General features: G+C 42.6%; 6 protein-coding genes across 6 annotated transcripts; 4 read left to right on the forward strand and 2 right to left on the reverse strand.

Moving 5' to 3' along the window:
• Nucleotides 1–175: 175 nt before the first annotated feature.
• Nucleotides 176–559, forward strand: Bfra_007398 (uncharacterized protein; the record flags this gene model as incomplete). The annotated part of the gene is made up of 1 exon (XM_037337771.1): nucleotides 176–559. One exon carries the CDS (start codon nucleotides 176–178, stop codon nucleotides 557–559), a length of 384 nt encoding a protein of 127 aa, XP_037187151.1.
• Nucleotides 560–4,163: 3,604 nt separating this feature from the next.
• Nucleotides 4,164–4,527, reverse strand: Bfra_007399 (uncharacterized protein; the record flags this gene model as incomplete). Its single annotated transcript, XM_037337772.1, has 2 exons — nucleotides 4,164–4,339; nucleotides 4,512–4,527. 2 exons carry the CDS (start codon nucleotides 4,525–4,527, stop codon nucleotides 4,164–4,166), a joined length of 192 nt encoding a protein of 63 aa, XP_037187152.1.
• A 693-nt stretch (nucleotides 4,528–5,220) lies between these two features.
• On the forward strand, nucleotides 5,221–8,226 carry Bfra_007400 (uncharacterized protein; the record flags this gene model as incomplete). The annotated part of the gene is made up of 1 exon (XM_037337773.1): nucleotides 5,221–8,226. The coding sequence occupies one exon, from the start codon at nucleotides 5,221–5,223 to the stop codon at nucleotides 8,224–8,226; it is 3,006 nt and encodes a 1,001-aa protein (XP_037187153.1).
• A 1,199-nt stretch (nucleotides 8,227–9,425) lies between these two features.
• Bfra_007401 (putative kinesin light chain protein) lies at nucleotides 9,426–11,897 on the reverse strand (the record flags this gene model as incomplete). The annotated part of the gene is made up of 4 exons (XM_037337774.1): nucleotides 9,426–10,053; nucleotides 10,252–10,403; nucleotides 11,040–11,565; nucleotides 11,635–11,897. The coding sequence occupies 4 exons, from the start codon at nucleotides 11,895–11,897 to the stop codon at nucleotides 9,426–9,428; spliced, it is 1,569 nt and encodes a 522-aa protein (XP_037187154.1).
• Nucleotides 11,898–12,721: 824 nt separating this feature from the next.
• On the forward strand, nucleotides 12,722–14,419 carry Bfra_007402 (putative diphthamide biosynthesis protein 2 protein; the record flags this gene model as incomplete). The annotated part of the gene is made up of 1 exon (XM_037337775.1): nucleotides 12,722–14,419. One exon carries the CDS (start codon nucleotides 12,722–12,724, stop codon nucleotides 14,417–14,419), a length of 1,698 nt encoding a protein of 565 aa, XP_037187155.1.
• A 2,002-nt stretch (nucleotides 14,420–16,421) lies between these two features.
• Nucleotides 16,422–17,109, forward strand: Bfra_007403 (uncharacterized protein; the record flags this gene model as incomplete). Its single annotated transcript, XM_037337776.1, has 2 exons — nucleotides 16,422–16,475; nucleotides 16,549–17,109. The coding sequence occupies 2 exons, from the start codon at nucleotides 16,422–16,424 to the stop codon at nucleotides 17,107–17,109; spliced, it is 615 nt and encodes a 204-aa protein (XP_037187156.1).
• Nucleotides 17,110–18,172: the final 1,063 nt, after the last annotated feature.

Here is an 18,172-nt window from a genome sequence, read left to right on the forward strand (position 1 = left end):
CCAAGCTGGAGGAGATGGGCTCAGATGGAATAGAAAGATTTGAAAAGGCTATAAAAATCATAATGAAGCAGACAGCGACGGACAACGATTGTTAACATTTAAACGAATGTTGAAAGAAAAGGGATTGGCGTGTCTATATATAGGGAGGGCCAACATAAATTGCATGAATAGAGAGATGATTGTGACATATAAGGAAAAGTTCGGACTTGCACCGGCGACTGCAGCTATCGGAGACCGTATTTTCCTGCTTCGAGGAGGATACATGCCATTTGTGCTCAGGGAAAAAGAGTGGAAAGGGAAAGAACGCGAGGCGGAAGAGCAGTTGGGAGAGGGGCCACCAAAGCAAGTAACAGAACAAGATTTGATGTTGGGAGTTATAAAAACTATCCTTGAGATTATGAATATAAAAGCGTCATCTTCTGATGAGAGCCCGGATGCTATGCAGAACGAGAAAGGTAAAGCATCGAAATGGGAATTGATAAGGAATTGCTACATAAATGGAATGATGGATGGTGAGAAATGGGTAGAAAGTAAATACAGTGATATGTCTTTTGTCTAGGGATTAGAATGAGTGGCTAGCTATTGAATTAGGAGCTGCTTGATAACGACGGAGCAGAAGTTCTTTTGGAACGATGGTCAATTTTCAGGTGGAATTAAGGAAGATAATACGAAAAGTTGGAAAGCAATAGAGGTATATGATTAGACTAAGCGTGGCCTATGTCTCTCTACTCCTGAGACGAGAGTTATGACAAGTGTAATTTTGTCTGAAGCGAAGAAAATACTTATATGTTGACCATCTAGGAGGATAGAAAGGGGAACGAAAAGATGCAAGACCACACGTAAGCTTACCAGGTTGCCGCGCATTTGGTAAACATTTATAGCCCTGTTGGAGGAGTTGTCCGCAGTTTTGGTCGCTAACATTCACATGGGTATGATGCCACAGACTGTACTCATCCGATATGATTACATTGACAGCCATCTCAAACAGTAATGTCGGGGGTACTCTCTCGTCAAAGGAATGGTACGGATAGGTACTAAAGCTTGTTGTCATGATATTTCTCGATTGAAGAACGAGTCAAATAATGGTGAAACGAAAAGCCATGCGTCGTAGGACTCCACCAAACCATAATTTACAAGGCTCGGAGCTTTTCATTGATCTTGTGATCGCACATGAATCGATGCAGATACCCATCTCCTGTTCCTGCAGCCCTTCAACAAAGTACAGACCACAGCATGTGACAGACTAGGCCTCCATGTAAGTATACTTCCTATACATGTGCTATGTAGCAGTACACATGTCATATCAAGGTGCTCTCCCACGAGAATTGAAGTCTTTGACTTACGGTAAGATATGTAATGAACCAGCGAATACAATACTCATGCGCCGGACTGCAGTGCTAAGATTGGAATACCCCGAATTTCGAATAATTGAATGTAAATTAAACTGAAACTTAGGAGGTTGCCCCTCGATGTGTTCCTCAGGGGCAGGAAATCAAGATACGAATTTGATTCTTCGGGTGCTACCGGTGTTTTGAAGAATTCCAACCGAGATCTTGCAACTCGCGAGGCATGCTACCCACATGTGGATTTATGATCTAGATCACATCCATGAAATAATACTTCATTCGGTCCGCCCACCAAAATGTGGAACATTGGCTCGTTGTGGAACAGTGGCTCGTCCCCAGAAAAGCCTGAGGCGATCTACGTACAAGGTGATCATGTTTATCATTGATTTTCAAAGAGACCCTGATGTGATCAATGCCTTGTGGGCCTCTGGAATATCAAAATTGAAATATGAGTGAGTTCTTGCTCCTAGAACAAAGGAGTAAACTTCTCTCCAATGTTGCCAAAATATGCAATGTTGTTTTATTTCCTCCCGGCAGAGAAACATTCGAAGGGCTACCTGCCGCTTTCAGAGAAGTAAAACGTTGTAAGCTGTGGGGATTGCCTTATCACGGGAAGAATGGAGGGTACTGCCTTAAAGGGAAGTGATATCGCTCACAATTGACGCACTTACATGGTAAGCTGGGCCCGCTAAGAAGAAATTGGTGGTCTTACGCGTATAGCGGCGGGGCAAAACGACTCTTTCTGGATGAATGGCTTGATTATAAGCTGGCAGATGAACGCATTGGGAAACTCATGCTGTATAACGTTGATTCGAGATTCAATTCCTTGATTCTCCAATGCGAACAATTGATGATGAGATGAGCTGAGATTTGAGAAATGGAAGGTTAGATGAGTGAACGCCTGAAAATGTGTAACGGATAACGAGTGTACATTGTGTTGACCATGCATAGCGGACACGAATGCTGACGTGCAGTACCTCGTACAAATGTAACAAGTCCCTCATACGATGATGATAGAAAGGGGAATGAGGCTCCGAGAGTGTTTGCTCTCAAATATTTGACAATTGACGGGCTTGACCCTGTCATCCATCCATGATATTCTCCTAGATCCGGGTCTGGATACCGAGATAACAAGCAACATTAAATGAATCCGGACAACCGTCGGATGTGAATACTTTGCTGGGTTTTGTCCGAAGACAAAAGATGTTGCAATGTAAGCCAAGTGCACGGAAAATTCGGTAACAAATGTTAAATAAATGAAAGTCGAAACACAATGAGTTGAATTAATTAGCCCATCTTATTAACAACAGTTGGGGGAAACTTTCCGGCATGAACTTCTTATCATCGACGATAAAGAGACCTGATTGGATTAGATCGATCTTGCCATGAGATCCAGGTAGGTATGTATGTAGGTAGGTAGAGAAGGCATTCTCCTCGATCATTCGTTTGAGACTGGGTTGCTAAAATGCAGGAGGTATTATTGCCACTACTTCGCTACCTCAATGGAACGCTGCACAATGGTTCAGAGAAAACGAACAGTTAATGAAGCCATTAAGCCATAGAGGCACGAAGTCATGTCCAATCTAGTCGTGTCAATTGTGAAGTTGTCCTTGCGACTACTGTAAGCACATGAGATAAGATGAACCATATAGAAGATACCTTCCATTCATTATCCCCAGGCCTTCCTGATTCCCTTCGAATGTTTCATGCAATAGAAGCCCTAAAAGGTTCTAAACCCATAAACAATCCAGGGCAGGCAGTGGGGCCGGATGTAGCGTGCATACCCTGTTGCCATAGTGGAGATAGCAAATGCAAACATCATGGATAAATCGAGACAAACCCACTGAAATTGACATAGATAACGGATAAGTGTTACGAGGTGCGGCCTGGGAAGCGATTTGAAATTGCATTGAGTAAGAAAAGTAATGATGCTCGCCAACTTCAAGATTTCGAAATTATAGACAAACAATGAAAAAAGGCAATTGTAATAAGTGATAGTAGAGGAACAGTCTAGTATAAGAATGCTCTCGTAGAGAAAGCTCGGGAGTCCATACTTAGGTAGACTGAACTGTGCCATCGGCCGGCACCTCTCGCCTTATGCTTACTTTATGCATACCTACACGGAGTAGTTGTCTGGTCTGGCTTTCCTTCACATGCCTATTTCTTGGCCCCCCTTACCTTCCCAGCCCACACAGAACTGACAGATCCTTCCTTCAATATCGGTATGTATGTGTGTGCTTCACTGTATCCTTGAATACATACCTCGTACATGAATTACTCATTGGATATAAACGAAAGCGTCTGCAAAAAAAGCAGCTAAACGCCAAGCCCCTTATCGATCTTGATCATTCCGTTAAGCCATTTTCGGTAACAACATCATAGTGGTGTGTATAATCAAATCAATTCTCTTGAACAATATAGCATACCTTTCAACTAATTGCACTCAAGATTGATAATTACTTAAGCTTCATATATTATAGTTAAGCTTCAAATGTTATACCTAAGCTTCAAATGTTATACTTGAAGACTTCAGGATAGCTTTGATTGATTCAAATCCAAATGATTCTTGTAATTAATAAGTAACTGAGTTTATCGAAAATCCAGAAGCCCTAAAAACCCTATAGTCTTTTTAGGTGCTGATCTGAAAGATAATCTACAGAGTATTATTAGTGTAAAGAAAAGCAAAAAACTTCTGAGTTTCCATTTCAGACATTCCCATATAAACCAATAAAGGTTACAAGGTCTCATATTCTAGCCCTTAAGTCGACCGTTAGCTTCCCAGAATGCGTGGTATCCCGTCTTCCGTTTTGAATCAGTCTAACCTATCCAGGCTCTTCCGTCAGATAAAGGATACCCAAGGGGACGGAAAGCAGAGAGGGGTGCCATACCAAAGTTGCGGGGGACTGCCAATATCAAGAAACTCCACCAGAGGATCCAGTTATAAAGTTTCCTTCTTCGTGCTACTAGCTCGACTACGAGTGCAACAGATGTATCTTGACCCCCAGTTCATATGCAAGAGCATATCATTCATGTCAAATCTCACACATTGCATGGGGAAAAGAAAGCCCTCTCCTGGTAGTACATTGTCAGCCTTGAAAGAAAAAAAGCAATAGACTAAGAGCAATCATCATCCTAATCCTTGTGTCATTCCCCAGTACAACTTACCTCCCTTCCCCACCATCTTCCAGTTGGAAAAGTTTCAACATTGACTTCACTTGTTTCGTTTCTTCTCGTTCTGTATCATTATCTTTTAGTTCTTTGAGCATCACAACATCTTCAGTGTGTTGAAAAGTCGTCTAACCCTAATTATACCGGCCACTCTTCAACATATATATATTTAGATCTTGGTATGGTAGCTGAGTGTCTTCACTTGGGAAGTTCCTTGGAAGCGTGTTTTGGTCGCCCTTGTCTGGAGTGAATGGCGACAGTGAAGTCTAATTTTCATCCGAATAACCTCTTATTTCGGAACAACCATATGTCCGGACCGCACAACACCCACGCAGAAATAATTAATCGACAAACAATACCAACCTGCTCTTTTGACTCAATAATTCCTTTTCACTTCGGTCTTGCGCAAATTCTTCCTATCTACAAATTCTGTAGACCGAAAAAGTATTGCTCTGTCCTCTCTTTGTGAATAGCAATTCGACTTCATCTGACAGTCCCTTTACCTCTTATTCACTACATTCGATTCTTTTTTGCAGAGCTCATTCCTTTTGCAGTCTCTGCTTTCGAAATCTGCTGGATGATTCACATACCAATACCAACTACTTCAGTTCCCCTCGAAGCTCTTAAACTTCTCAAATTCCAAGTTCAACTCTCAACATCCACCTGTTGAACAATACGCAGCTCTTTCTACAGACCAACAGTCATCATGTCGGGAAGGTCAGCCTATGTTAGGAAGGTAAAGGTGGACAAGAACAACAAAGCAGGATATGACTACCTGAACAAAGATGACACTCTCAAAGGAAAAGAGCGTACTCCCTCCTTCAAGTCCGATCCATCAATTTCAGATTTTCATGGAGTGGATAATGGCGCTTCAATAAATTTCTCGGATCATCATGATTTCATGAAGTCAGATGAGCCTTCAGCGAGATCACTTAACAGCGGTCACTATGAGCCCGAATTTAATCCTGGATATGCTCGAATCAGAAGACCTGAAATGCCGATCATCGAAACCTCTGGAATCGAAAAATCAGCTTTTCGTTCAAAGATGGAGAAGAGCAGCGAGAGTTTTCGTCACAATTTCGCAAATGTCTTCAAAAAGAAGAAAGGCAAAGAAGTACCAAATGAAACCCCACCCACAACACCAAATGGGGAAGAGAAGCATGAGTTAGCAGCAGAAGGAATGCACTATCCAAATCAACGACCTATCAGCCCCTTACGACGAGCCCCCAGCCATGAAAGCCAGCCATCCTACAAACGAGGAAGAGCTCTCAAGGGAGACATTCCGCCATTACCTCAAAAAATGAAATTGTGGAGACGAAAAGGACAACCAGTTGTATTATGGGATAAACTTGATGTCAGAGATCCAGATCTTTGGGACACAAAAGGAGACGCTCTGGTATTTTACGCCAATGAGACAGAAGACAATGAGATGCCGCAGCCCGCTTTCAGACTGGGATCTCATTTGATTGAAACGATAGGATCACCATTGGTAGATTCACTACTTCGCGACGGTTTGACCGACGATATGGACAACATGAGCATCTCTGAATCTTACCGAAATGGTCCCCCACGACCTCGACAACCGACTCCTCCTGGATCCGAATCTAGCAAAAGTTTCGACTCTTCCCAAATCTCGTATAGATTTGTATTACCATCTGCTGGAAAAGTCTCAAAACAAGATCTACTAAGATATAAGCTTTCCTGGAGAAATGTCTTCGCGGTATGTTCCGGCAAAGGAATTGTTGGATATACCTTACATCAAGCAATCACCGATGTATACGAACGCTTCTTGGCAATCATGCCTCGAAATCAGAACCTGTCACACATTCCTGTTAATTACACCAAAGCAATGGGATGGCATGATCTCCGGGATGATCCGGAGTTGGCTTGTAGCACGTTAATTTGGAGTGAGCACAAGAAAATACATTGGCAACAAGGATGGCACGAGGCATTTGTACATTGTGCAGGGATGTACAACCAAGTTGCCTCATTACCCAGCTGGAAGAACGTTTCACCAGCTACAAAGTTGATGCTTGACAAGGCCAGCGTCGAAACTTTAAGTCAGGTAGCTTACTGTGAAGATTTGTTGGCTAGGTTTGACTACGGATCTTACTGGCCAGAAACTTTAGGTCATCATGGCGTAAGCTCTCGTGAAGCTTTTGTCAGACTTCAGGGATTTTTTCGCGACCATTACTCAGATATGTTCGGGACATGGCCTCCTATGCCACCGGATTCTAGGAACGTCGATGGCTGGCTTACAAGACTTATCGTCAAAACTCTCGCGGCCGATTTCTATGCACTTTATGATTATTTAGTCGATCGAAAAGTTGTCTGGAATGGTTCATCCAGAATCAACAGTCGCAAATCCAACATTGTTCGTCTTGGTACTCCAGAGTTTCGTCCTAATAGCCATGACTGTGATTTCGTAGGTCTGATCGAGCGATTTGACAGTCATCACAACATTCCTTCCATTCCTCATCCTTATGCTCAACTGCCACAATCGTGTCCACCTACCCTAGGTAGAATTACACAATTGGAAGCTAGAAAATCAGCTCTAGCATATACCGAGGCAACAAATATTTTCCTCCTTGGAGACGAATACGAGGGCAACGAAATGGTGGAGGCATATATGCAATGGGAAAAGACAGACAGAATTGGCGAATATGATCCAAGGAGCGCCCGTAGAGCTCGCTGGGTTCTTGTTTATTTCATCTTGCAGACTTTATCAACACTTGTTGTTGACACGCCAGGATTAGATTATTCTGACGGAGTCGAATACTTCTTGTCCGGGAGAATAGAGCAACAACCTGCATGGATTGAAGATCAATCACTCAGACAGCAAGCTGAACACAGTCGAAGTCACTGCTGGACCGTATCTTCGGCATGGCGAAAACAATCCAATTTTGAAAACAATGGACTTGATTCTGTACCAGAGAGACTCGAACCGACTGCCACAGGTAGATCTTTGTCTTCCGTCTCTAGCTACGAGAGTATGGCTAGAACAACCACATTTTCTGAAGCTGAAACTGCCAATGATATGGATACCGCTCGCACTTCGACTGCTGTATCTGTCGCCGAAAGCAAAGCAAGTTATCAGACCATTCAACGAGCAGAAAACTTGAGCATCCGCACACGAGATATATCTCCCAAGTCCAGACAATCACCAACACCGAAGACTGTCTCACTTTTCCCTGCTCCTCCAAAACAAGTCATCGATCCACAATATTCCTCAAGATCATCCGACAAATACTATTCTACCCCCAACAACTACCCACCATCTCTCCCTCCCAAATCACCTCTTCCACAAACCCCCTCTTCCTCTTATGGATCTACACGCAACTACCCAAGTTCAAGCCGCAATGGGTCGTCAAATCACCAATCCCGTGCTAAAACACCCACCCATCAAAATCCTTCTTATTTCGCACCCTCGGGCAATGAAGGAGAAATCATGGGGTTAAGAATCCATAAAAGCGCTTCTTCTACCCCAGTTGCATCTCCTGTCATTTCTTCTCATCCTACTGGTCTTCCGCAACGAAGCAATACCGGCTATGCACCCGGAATTGAGAAGTTAGAAGACCCGATTTGGAGTAGTAGTGGAAATAGTAGTCCTGTTGAGAACTACAAGAGCCATCAGAAAGGAAGAAATCCACAACTTTCTGGTCAGCAAGGAATGCACGCTAAGCATATTAGAGATTTCGACGAGCAGGCTTGAGGAACGTACCACACCGGAACATCAATTTCTCTTCTTACATTTTTTCTTCTTGTTATTTACTCTTTTTTTCCTTCTATTCCGATCTGATTCAATGCGTTCTGATCAGATTCGGTAGATCATTCTATGGATACCCAAAATTCAATGGTTGGTTGCTTTGATGGTGTCATGGTGGATTTTTTCTTCTTTCCTCTTTATTGTCCTTCTGTTTTTCCGGACTTTCTTTCTTTTCCTGGGGAACTTTCCTGTTTATATTCATCATCTTCATTCTTTTTTACGGTGCGAAGAAAATGAGAGATAGATATATCTGGAACTTTGAAATTTGGAACTTGTAGATGGAAAAATTTGGCGTCTATTTCTTTAATCTTGGGTTGGGTTGGGAGGGTATATTGCTTGGAAATGCCTGATGAATAGAAATTCTAGGAAGGGGAGGGGGGAGGAAGGAAAGGTCATGGATGATGACGAATAGACGCGAAATGTATTTATATGAATGAGATCTATAAACACAGAATTCTTTAATGTGGTGTGATGTGCAAGACTGTCTTGAGATGCATTGTTTTCTAGGACTTCCAGGATAGCGTAAGACGAATGATTGATTATGTTTCGCCGCGGATGCAGTCCACGAATAATGACATGAGATTCTCACTTCTTGAGTGATATTAGGGAATTGTGATTATTCCATTCAGGTCTCGCATTCATACCAAATATTGAATCTATTTGCAACAATGTAACCATGCCAATAATTTAACCGGAGTTCAAGAGTGAAAAAGATATATCTAGCCCATCATAAAATACCCCCCCAAAGTTTAAACGCACAAAATTTACTTAAATCAAGATAGTCCGGGTTATTGAGCATAGTTCTTGTCATTTCTATAGCACGATTTGATGGCAGCCAACCACACAAATAGTAGATATTTGGGCACTTGATTTGGGGATTTATGCGGAAGTCAATGGACGAAATAATGGTGTATACGAATTCACTTGGGTTGGGAAAAACGGGGAGCCTCGTTTGTATTCTAGCCTGGTTGTATCGCGCATGCCGGCTTAGTATTCATTTTAAATCATAAGTTATTCCAACGTAAATCGGGAAATGGCATGTATATTGTTACGAGACTATCTCAGTTGTACCAAGTGATGAGGACTTCCAATTGTGAGAATGGCAGGGTGGAAGCTCATTTAAGCTCCTCTGTTATTACTCCATACTACGTTAAGATATCTTTATCAAGTCCTAGCTCCTCAAAGGTTATGTCCTTAGAGATGTCTCGTTCCGTATTGAATATTTCATCCAACCTTGGCCCGCGACCTTCAAATTGAGCCTCGTCATCGTCATCTTGCTCATGAATACAATAATCTTTCATCCCAGCGTCTTCGAAACATGCTTCGTCTTCCTCGTAACCATCTTCAGAAATGCTATTGTCGTCATCTTCAATCCCTCCTCGCACTTTGCACATTCTATCTTCGGTTTCCTCGATCCATCCTGCAACGGATGAGCCTTGCTTTACAAAACCCCTACATTTTTCCAGAAATCTCTCAAAAAACTTCAAAGCTTCATCGTATTGTGAAAGTTGTAAAAACCAATTTACAATCATCTTGCAATGTACAAAAACAATTGAATGGTCCCATCCGTACATTTTGACAGTTGACTTGAGAGATTCTTTGAAGCAAACTATAGCTTCCCAAACACTTCCCTGTTTCCAAAGAGCGTTACCCAAGACGACTTTAAACTCTACCTCTATGAATATTTTCTTCGATCCATTTGCGTAAGGGGAATTTTGGATACCCTTAAGCATATCAACTGCCTTTGAAGCTTCATTTTGTTTCAAGAGGGCTCTGGCCATTGTCGTGTGATAAAGAAAGTATGTATACTTTTTATTATCAAAGGCTTCGACTGCTAACTTAAAAATCTGATGACACAGATTGGAACTTTCGTTATAAAGTCACCGGGCTTCCAATATCTGCATGAGTGTTTCTGCGCTTCTAAGCCAAGTCACGACCAATTCCGATTTATCCAAAACTTGAAGACTGTACCTAGCAAGCCTCTCGGCCTCTGCTAGAGAACCATTTTTTCGCAAGATCCAACAGAGTAAATTTATGACTCTAATAGTTAATTGATGGTTAGGCCCTAATGCGACCAAAGCTATCTGCATCACGGGGCGGATTGTAGCTTCAGCTTCGTGATACTGGCAAAGTCGATAAAGTATTTCGGCCATCAAGTAAGATGAATGAATATGTAATGGATGTTGAGGCTCCATAACATTTTCTATCCTCGGGTGTAGAATAATATGCAGATTCATCCCAATCTTCAGATCATGTGAAATAATGTAGGAATCGACAATCCAAAGACATATTTCTACCATTTTTTATGTATTGCGGCATTGTTCTTTTTGTCTTGCATACAAGAGCGTTCTGCATACCATCTCGAATTCTCTACTCGTGCCGAGTTGGTGATAGACAAAAGTCAAGCACTCCAAGGTCGAAATTATTGCCGGAGAATTCATTGGTAGCACTCTTTCCAATTTTGACAATTTCTCCTGGCACACTATTGACTCTCTTTTGAATGATGCAAATAAATGGATCCAGCTGCTTTGTGAGCGTTTATTGGCGCTTCTCAATGTTGGGAAGATGTCAATCTCAAATAGGGGACTCCAGTATAGTTGCTGCATTTCTGGATTGTGGGATTGTAGCGAGGTACTCTTAGCGGAAAGATGATGTGAAGAGTGGTTGCGTCTTTGAGCCAGGAAAGACCCACCGCACTGTGAAGTGCTACTACATGGTCTGGAAAGTTTCTTCAGTTCAATTCTAGACAGGTGTCGTACCTCTTCTACACCCTGCTCTGTTTTATTATCAATACTTGTGGATGTAATGATTTCTGCAGTCTCAAGCTGCACGAACAATTCAGCCAACCATGAATGTCCGGAATAATCTTCAGCAGACTGACTGAAAGGCCATTGATCGTCGGTGTTGGGTGCAACTATGTCATGACGAAGCTCTGATCTTGGAATCTCTTCAATAATCATATCGCGGTCGTCCAGTGCCGCGTTTTGGTGCCCGATCATGATATGGCAGGGCGTAAGATCCAATGAAGCTTCTTTGATTGCGTTCGTTTTTGGAGAAAAGTCCTGGCCCTGTACGAGAGATCTCTCGTTATCTTCGCTTTCGACTCCAAGACCCATGCGTGCGGAATTTCTTTTTTGCAAGCGCTCAACCCTTTTTTGGTTAATTCGTGAGTCGTGTATAAACCTTTGAGGAATCTTTCCGCTCTTCACAAGCTCATCTCTTTCACTTTTCCTAAAATTCTTTTTGAAGCCCCAGCTTTCGACCTTTCGAGTGAATTGTCGTTTCCTGTTCTCGTCAGATCGTAGTTCTCAAGTTTAATCGACGGGAGCCGAGTCAACTTCGAATCAAACTTACGTGATATTGTATCCGAACTCCAAGTTGAGCGCCTCTTTAAGTTTGAGAAAAGTCAACTTATCAATGATGTACAGACGTTGAATGATTGGTTTTAGAGCTGGCCAATCTGCATCGGTAATAACCTTTCCACCGTGGTGTGGGTGATGATCTGGGGGTTCTGGCGCGAAGCGATGAGATTCAAGAGTCTTAGATTCATCGATGGCATACGCAGATGTTGATGATGCTTTAAAATCTCCGATTGAGAACGTTTTTGAATAATCCATGAGCGCGAAGATATCAGAAACTAAGGAATTATGACCGAATGATAGGAACGCTGAATTGTTTCTCTAACAAAAAGAGTGATCAATCAACTCACTGGGGATGGGGATAAGATGAAGAACAAGTATTTGAATCATTTTTCATATATCCCCGACGATTCGTGCGTGAACGCAGGCTGAGCAGAATTACCTTGCATGAGAAGGACTTTTTACTGCCCCCAAGTGTGGGATTAACCAAATTCCCCCGCATGAATCACCAGTAAGGCGCAAAAGCACATTCACTGCAAATCAGCCGAACAACATTCATCGACAGCCTTACCATGCAGTTGACTAATTGGATGATGCTAGCACTGGCTCGCATACAGTTTCTTTTGAGGATGCGTGATACTTCTGAAATGGCTGATCGGCATAGCAACATACCACAAGCAGTATCAAAACCACTCAGAGGACTTCAAGCTCACTTCTACATCTTGATCAGTATTGATGCTTCAAGAATGGCTATGGTTGGGTATTGATATCTTATTGCCAGCACTTGCTGCACGACTAGCCTTGCGGTCACTAGAGCTTCCCGAGATCGTAATTATTGACTTTGAGTTGTAGATCAAGGGCACTTGACATTTTAACCCAATTCTACAATTAGGTCTACGATAGAAAATGGAAAACTGTAAAAAAGAGTTGAGATTCATTGGTATTGAGGACGAAATGAGAAAGAGAGTGGGAGTGGATTCTCTGGTATATTATATTGCCATGCTCACCGCCCTTCCCCGCGGCGAAAACGGCAATATAATTTCAACCCCGCCATATGAATTTTCTTTGACATACGAAGTAAAATGATGGAACAACTAACCACCGCCCCAGTTCTATCGACTCCAGAAGTACATATATTTGAAGATCCCACACCTTCGATCAAAAAAGATGATCTCCCTAAGCTTTCAGACGAAGAGTTATACGATGTTTACGAGATTTCGCGGACGGTGAATGAGATTCGAGAAGGAGGATGGAAGAAAATAGCTTTACAGTTCTCGGATGGAATGTTATCAGATGCACCGAGAGTTTTTCAAGAATTGGAGAATAGACTTCGAAAATTACCTACGGAACCAAGTTCGAGCGAAACCCCAAAGGATGAAAGCTCGAGCCTAGAAACAGACTTCAGCAATCCACCTACGAACGTCGCGACATCGAGTATTCGACATAAATTATACATATTGGCAGATACGTCTTATGGATCTTGTTGCGTCGATGAAATCGCCGCTGAGCATGTCGATGCGCAAGTCGTCATTCATTATGGCCGCGCTTGTCTATCCCCTACCGCACGATTACCTGTGATTTACGTCTTCACATCCCGCCCGCTGAACCTTGAATCGGTCATTCAAGCTTTCGAAAACACGCATAAAGAGAAGTCCGACAAAATTGTCATTATGGCTGATATTACATACCACTCGCATATTTCACCTCTAGTCGCCCAATTACGAAATAGAGGCTTTGAAAATATACTTGCGCCGGAAATTACACACAACCCCAGTGCCACAATACCGAACCGAAAGTTAGATGAAGGGGTAGATATGAAGGATTATAGTTTATTCCACATCAGCGAGCCACCATCTGCGTTACTACTTACGTTGTCGAGTAGAGTTAAGGAGATGCATATTTATTCTACAGATTCTACGACCGGAAACGAAACGACGAAAACGAACACAGCAAGAGCACTCATGCGGAGATACGCCTTACTGACATCACAGTCTTCCTCTTCAGTATTTGGTATCCTGATAAACACTTTGAGTGTAACGAATTATTTACCCACGGTCAATTCCCTGGCATCACTTATAAGATCAAAGGGAAAGAAATCCTACACGTTTGTGGTAGGGAAGGTCAATGCTGCGAAGTTGGCGAATTTCAGTGAAATTGATGGATGGGTAGTGGTAGGATGTTGGGAGAGTAGTTTGGTAGAAGGGGAAGCATTATTCAAACCAGTTATTACACCCTTCGAATTAGCGTTGGCTTTACAGAGTGATGATGAGCGAGTCTGGGGTGGTGATTGGGTTGCAGACTTCAATGCTTTGAATTTGCAAGCTACCACTGTTCCTACTTCGTCAGCGGAACCGACTGAATCAAACAATCAGGATTCCGAAGCAGCAAATCCAACCGAGGACTCAGAAGACTCCGAGGAAGAATCGATGCCCCCAGAATTTGATCTTCGAACTGGCCGATACGTCTCACATTCTCGACCTATGCGCTCTTCTCAGACGACTTCGTCAGAGCCCAAGAAAACGTTGGAGAATGGGTTACAGCCCAACGCATCGAATAAACTGGTCAAGAGAGCAAAAATGGAAATGGCGACCGTCAATGGAGAGGTTAGTCCTGGTGCAGAATATCTAAGAGAGAAGAGAACTTGGACAGGTTTGGGTAGTGATTACGATAAAGAGGCTATTGATGAAGGCAAAGAAAGAGAAGTTGCTGCGGTTGTTGAAGAAGGGAGAAGTGGTGTAGCAAGAGGATATACGGTTGGTGAAGACGCTTCGCGGAGTTGAACAATTGCTTTCTAGATGCGATTTTGAAACGGCCAACATCGAACAGAATTTGGCAAAAGACTGTTCTAAAATGTTGATACCCTTTTTCTCCTCAAATCAAACATGACTCGTGAGAAATACTGGAGCTGTCGTCACAAAGTTGACTAGTTCTGGACCTAAAAATGGATCTAGCGGTACGGGCCTGACTTGCAGCATGTACTAAACCCCCAAAATGTACTTTTCGGGTAATTGAAACATCAGGAGAAGAAAGTCGGCGAAAAATGGAGTCAACAACAAGTTATGGAAGCTCTTGACGATTCACCGCCGATGAAGTAATAAGTTTCGTCAACTCGGCGAACAGGTACAACGAATAGGTACATATGATATTCCCCACCACTGTACCTGTCGGTACATCGGTACCTGGAAAAGTCGAGAATAATCGAATCATCTTGTTGAGCTGGCAAAAAATATAATGAAACTTTAGACTCTCCATCCAATTGATCCTAGATCAAGATGTAATGCCAGATTATCCCAACTACCCAACCTACCAAGATCTCCTTCCAACATGATAATCTCGGTGCCTTTTTTCTTCTTTTTTTTTCTTTCGCTTTTCATTGATATCTGGATTCTGGATTTTGTTCCGAGTTCATCGGATATTAAAACAGATGTTGTCACCCTGCATTGACCCAGTAGTCCAGGATCTTTGGGCGCCAATAACCTGCCACTTCTTTTATTTTGACACACTAAACCCAACCCCGCCATTTTTTGATAGCAATGAAATTGATTGTTGGGGGGTAAGACTGTCAGTTGGTGGTAAATATGTGATATAAAACGGGATGCAGCTTGTAAATGTAGGTATAATCCGTAAGTAATCTAATTATATATAAAAACTGTCTACCTAGTATCTAGGATTGTATTCCCATTGTAATCCAGCCATCTCTTTATTTGATGTTTTGACCTGTGCATTTTAGATGTTGTAGACTGTCTATAGATACCGTATAACATATCAAAGTGTATATCGTGTGAAAAGGAGACGAGGCCAGACGAGACCAGACGAGACCAGACGAGACGAGATAATCATGACCACTACGCAATTCAAGCAAGCAAACAAGATTCTACTATCGATAAGAATCTCAATCAACCAGATCTTCACCGACGTCATATAAAACCTCACATATACTCCGTAGCGATTTCACACACCGTTACCCTTACCGTTACACCCGACCCATCCATCCACATCCATCCAGCAGAAAAGCAAAGAAAAGAAACTTTTCCCAAAGCGAGCCTTGTCGCTTTTGTCGTCAGCATTTACCCAGCGCATCGCATATCCATCCTGCTCTCCACATTCTTGTTTTCCACCCTTGTAACTCTTCACCTCGAAGGAATTAGACTAGCAAGTTCGAGGCAAGTAACCAAGCAAGCACAACCCACCATCCACATCCTATCCCATCCCAAATCCAAGATCCCATATCCACCAACCATACCCCCATTCCCTTCCCAAACGACTAGCTCGGTAGGCCAACAAACAAGGCTGCATCATACCCAAAAGCAGGGCAAATCCATCCCAACCTCAATCTACCTAGGTATCCAGTCTGTGTCTGTGGGTTCATCTTGAACTGGATTGGAACTTGATAAGAGGACATAGCTTCACGTCTTGTCGACGAAGTTTTTTTCTTCTTCTTCTTTCTTTTTATTTATCAAGTATCTAGTCTTCACTGCTGTGATTCAGTGAGCCTTTATTTCTCGTTGCTTACGAATTGAAGCAAGCACCTGCATCCAATTGTGTGGAAGCGAATTTGATTCGTACGTTTGGGACTCGGCTTTCAGCATCATCATCATCGTCGTTGTCGCAAAAGATAAGCCGACTTCAGCTCCAAGTTATATTCCACCATAACTATATCACAATCGCAATCATAAAAATAAAAATAATCGCAAAGATTCGATCCTCGCTGTCGCACCCAATAATAATATACTTCTCTCAAACCCCCCACCCAAAATCTGAAAAGATAATAAACTCCTCACAATGCTTTTCGGAATGTTCTTCGCCTTTTGGCGATTTTGCGAGATCATTACTCTGGTATGCGATACCTTACTCATTATGATTTCCCAACTCCTGACATTTAACTAACCCTTTCTCCTTCGCACCATAGATCCCAACACTAGGCATGCTCGCCTTCTTCGTCAACATCTACGCATCCAACAATGCGCTCACCCCCAACTACATCCTGGTGCTCTTCATCGTCTCCGTGCTCGCCTGCGCCTGGGCCATCGCAACGCTCTTCACCTACCACCGCACGCGCTCCAACGCGCTCTTCGTCTCTTTCATCGATCTCTGTTTCGTGGGCGCCTTTATCGCTGGCGTCTACGAGCTCCGCTTCATCACCAACTCGGATTGTTCCCATTTGACCACTACCCCTGGTTACTATATCAATTTCGGGGCATTTGGAAATGCGAATATCAATGGCGTGAGTGTGAAAGTTGATAAAACGTGTGCGATGCTCAAAGCCTGTTTTGCGTTTGGAATCATGAATTGCATTTTCTTCTTTATAACGAGTTTGTTGGCTTGTATGGTGGGCAAGGGACATGAGAGATCGGGGAGGAGAGATGAGAAGGTTTATGTGAGGGAGACTCATGTTACGAGACATGGACATCGTAGAAGTGGAAGTCATAGGAGTAGAAGAAGTGGAAGTCATAGGAGAACGTATGTTTAGGGGAGGTTAGGAAGTGGATGTGTTTATGATTGGATGGGATGGAATGGGAAGGATGGGATGGGATGGAGAGGGAGTTACGGCCAATTTAATGTTTTACTTTTTGAGAAATGAATGAATGGAATGGATGAATGAGGGGTTGGGAATGGAATGAGAAAAAGATAGGGTTGGTCTGGATAAATAAGTAAGATATGTCATTATGTATCTTTGATATGAGGACGAAATGAAACGAAATGAAATAGGATAGGATAGGATAGGATAGGATAATGAATCAATGCGGTAATCTTCATACATGCACTGCTTTTCCTCCTGTGCACTTCTCATGTGACGATATGTCTATTTGACGCTTACGAAGTTCGATTTACTCAAGGCAAGCGCCAAATCGATCTACCATACCGAATCTTCCTTTCCCTCCTTCCCATCCAGTATCTAGTAATTCCCTCCATCTCTATCTACTCTACTAAATCACACCTCATAAGTATCTTCCCTCCATACGAGGAAAAGCGTTTTCCCTCGTTGATATCCTGATCCTTGATATAAATCGATAAGGTCATTAGAGTCGTGATATAAGTACATCTCCACGAAGAGACTAGTGATTGTGAATATATCACTGCCATTTGTTGGTGGAATGCAATAATACCGAGTGATGAGTTGAGGTGCGATACTTGACCCAGTAGTCCGAGTCTGTCCTTCGCGGATAAGCGTTTCCGAGGACGATGAAGGGAGCGGAATGCATTGTTCTGGGGTTTGGTTTAAAAGGGTGTTTTTGTTTTTGTTGTATGGAATGAAGATTTTGCGAATCTTTGTATTTCGGGATGAATCGACGTGGGAAAGTGAGAAGATTGGAGACTTACTAGATGAGTGTGGTATTGCGATTGGGGTTGTGGGTTTTAGAGATTTGATCTGGAGTGAGACTTTTGTGTTATTCATGAGGAGCTGTTGTTAATTGACGTGAATTCTATCTTATCATCTGGTATATAGAGATTGGAAGGCTTGGATACATGTATGTATTATCCAACAAAAGATCAAGCGATCGAACTTCGATGAGTCTTCCACATAGAGATTT

The sequence above is a fragment of the Botrytis fragariae genome, assembly GCF_013461495.1.
Source record: "Botrytis fragariae strain BVB16 chromosome Unknown tig00000795, whole genome shotgun sequence".
Taxonomy (NCBI): domain Eukaryota; kingdom Fungi; phylum Ascomycota; class Leotiomycetes; order Helotiales; family Sclerotiniaceae; genus Botrytis; species Botrytis fragariae.